Source organism: Loa loa, assembly GCF_000183805.2.
Source record: "Loa loa unplaced genomic scaffold supercont3.181, whole genome shotgun sequence".
Taxonomy (NCBI): domain Eukaryota; kingdom Metazoa; phylum Nematoda; class Chromadorea; order Rhabditida; family Onchocercidae; genus Loa; species Loa loa.
Genome location: NW_018108361.1, coordinates 1 through 3,159, shown reverse-complemented (window position 1 = coordinate 3,159; position 3,159 = coordinate 1). Strand labels below are relative to the sequence as shown.

Here is a 3,159-nt window from a genome sequence, read left to right as displayed (position 1 = left end):
ATATATATATATATATATATATATATATATATATATATATATATATATATATATAACGAATTTTAATATCTTTCAAGATCCGACAGTGGATTTCATTTAAGAATTTTATTTGATATTCATTTGTCTGTAGCATTGAAGTTCGTTTTCCAGTTGTTTTCAATTTATAGTTTTTCGTATTTATAGGTTTTGGACTTCTCTTCGAATGCTTTAGGGGCAGATGCGATACAGCGGATTGTACGTGTTTTCGCAAGTGGTGGATTTCATTTGGAGCGTCTTTCGTTGCACTCTAACAATATCGGACACCGTTTTGATGAATTAAGAGAAGAATTTTCCCATCTTCAGTTTCTGGATTTGGGAAGCGAAAGGTAAAATTTTGACCAGGGGAATGAAAACCGAAATCTATTTTCTTCATTGCTTTAGATAAATCGCGATGCGGCAATTAAATATAGTAAAAACTTGGGAGAAAACGATGAAATACTATGGCTTTGCACGTATTATGCCTAGAATCTTTAAATTCATTCTAAAACATGTACGAAAGAGTATTAATGTTATTTGCCAGCTTCTCTATAAGATTTAATAAGACTGGCAAAGTCTTTGATATTTGATCTGTATATGATTTTTCTAGTACTACTTATAGCACTGATCAAGGTTCTTCGATGGAGGAAATAGCTTTCATCGATAGTTTTGAACGAGAATCGTGGAATAAGAGTGATGACGAATATACCAAAAATCTTAATAATATACTAGTGAATGAACTTGCACGCCCAAACATGGTTAAGTTTACCATGATAATATTTCCAGTAATTCTTTTTCATCTGTTTGCAAATAGAAATTGATTTTATGGTTGTTTTCGTTTTTGGTTTTTTGCAATATTTTTACCTTTGCCAAAATTTTAGAATAGTATAATTTTATTCATAAAGAAGCCATCAATTCCCATGCTGGACGTTTTATTATCACATATGAAAACTTTTGTGGAAACATTGCATGTACGCTATTTTTTCTATTATTGACCTTATCTTCCAAACAAAGAAACTTTTTTATGTATTTTACTTTTCTTACTCGACATAATTTTCTGATCGCATAATCGTCGAAATCTTCTTATGCCCAGTTTTTCATTTCTGTGGTGCTAGCACTCAACGAACAGAAGCATTAAATACTTTTTTCATAAGACATGCGATCTTTAGTAGTACTTTATCATTTTGCATAGTTATCACTTTGATTGTGTTCACTTGGCGTTCCAGGCTGATTTGTGTGGAAGAACTCAAGAAATGACAGCGGCTTTATTGTGTTCCTTTTGTACATTGCTTTCTCTGGAAAGTCCTAATAAGCAAGCATTGAAAGAGAAGATCATGACATTGACGGGTGAGTTCCTTTTTTATTGAAATGTTCGAGTTTCGAAAAAATGCTGTAACACTTTATAAGAAATGCTCACAGTTTCATTCAATCTTCAGTTGGATTACCAGTAATTGATGTTTAGGAACGATTTATAATTTCAAGCCATATAAGTATCACACTTATTCCATTTCTTAATTGGACTCATAAGCCTTCAGTAAAAAAGTAGTCATATGGTCGCAGTCAAGCATTTTTTTCGAAACTTTTGAACATAAAGTATAACGAAGGACGAAATAAAATTCAATGATCTACAAAGTATTTTTAAAAAGCTCATAAAGACGATGATTTATGTAAAGTATCAAAATATTTTTTTGGCGATCAGAAATGACCATTTCTGAAATGTCATCTTTTTAATTGTGTTTGTTCTGTTCTCTTTAATGCGGGAATCCAATTTATTTGTTGTAAACTGCAGATGCGATTTTAATTGAAGCAGCAAAAGTTAAGCGTCGACCAGTTTCAGCGACAGAATCAATATGCAATCAGCTGTTGGCATTCGCGGGTGCTGTTAAGGTTTGTTACTTTTCCATATATTTAAGTGATAGCTTTGCAAACTTACAAAGAACCTCGTGAGAAGCACTTTTTTCACCAAGTTTAAATACTCGAAACGTTGATTATTTCTTTCTCGCTTTTGTTGGAAGTAGAAATTATAAATTAAAAATATTAAAAAGTATAAGTTAAAAAAATGAAAAAGAAAATAAATTAAATTATAAATTCGAATAAATGAATTGGAAAAGTTAAAATTAAAAAATGCAAGCACTTTTATAAATTTAAAAAAAGCAAGGAAAAGGAACTGAGATTTTTTATATCAGCAAATATGTGCATTGTTCTGAAGATGCTCTCTACTGAGAACAGTTGTTCATTTCTAACTAAGCAGTTTTCATTTGAGATTTTCTTATGTCATTTATAACCATCTGCAGTCAGAAGTTCCTCAAACACTGATCGATATCAGCAGTGTGATTTTCTTACTGGGATCAATGGTAAAGCTTGGACATTTTCGAGATTTATATCCAACCATTGCCTTTTCACTGTAAGGAATCCTTTTTTCAACCTCTTTTGGCTTAAGCAGAAATAATTTTTAGCAAATGTTATAAAATTCATATAGATTTCAAGGTTTGACGTGTGGAATCTTCACCATTACACAAGCTTTAAAAATTTACAGTTATTTTTATGTGCTGAGTGATGGATGATCCATTCCTGTCTTTCCATGTTTGTGTAGGAAAGTGAGAAATACGATTCATTTACTTAATTTCAGTGACGCGATGAAACGGACTTATCCGGATGAAAGTGTTGAAATTGATCGATTAATGCAAGCCATGAGCTCCCAATAGAAATTGCAAGAAATTCAGGAGCATATGTTGAATATATTTTCCTTTTTTCATTCTTTAAATTACCTTTTAAATTTAATTCTGCTTCATCCTTCCGTCAAGAATTGGTGACTTGCGAGATTGGTTTATGATTTGATGCATCCGATGCTCAATTTTTCTGATTTCGATCCTTTAGTCAGCTATGTAAGAGGGAATTTTTACCTGCAGTTCCCCATAAAAAAAGAGCTTCACAAAAATACGTCTACAATTTTAGTAATTTGAACCTTCTGCCGAAGTTATATATCACCTCATACCGAATAACATTATGCCTTGCGTACGGTGTGATTTTGGTTTCCTTATTTTCGATTAGTTGGTGCATGTTGGAATTCTATGGTTATGTAGTATATATATATATATATATATATATATATATATATATATATATATATATATATATATATAT

At 31.2% G+C, this 3,159-nt stretch overlaps 1 protein-coding gene across 1 annotated transcript in view; it reads left to right on the top strand.

The window, feature by feature from the left end:
• LOAG_18036 (leucine Rich Repeat family protein) overlaps positions 1 to 2,836 on the top strand; it is a 10,405-nt gene extending 7,569 nt beyond the window's left edge. Inside the window, exons 14-20 of the mRNA XM_020450706.1 lie at positions 184 to 365; positions 638 to 773; positions 897 to 986; positions 1,242 to 1,362; positions 1,805 to 1,902; positions 2,310 to 2,419; positions 2,645 to 2,836. Coding sequence (XP_020305574.1) covers positions 184 to 365; positions 638 to 773; positions 897 to 986; positions 1,242 to 1,362; positions 1,805 to 1,902; positions 2,310 to 2,419; positions 2,645 to 2,720 — 813 coding nt within the window. The 3' untranslated portion in view covers positions 2,721 to 2,836. The remainder of the gene's footprint in view (positions 1 to 183; positions 366 to 637; positions 774 to 896; positions 987 to 1,241; positions 1,363 to 1,804; positions 1,903 to 2,309; positions 2,420 to 2,644) is intronic.
• The last annotated feature ends 323 nt before the right edge of the window (positions 2,837 to 3,159 follow it).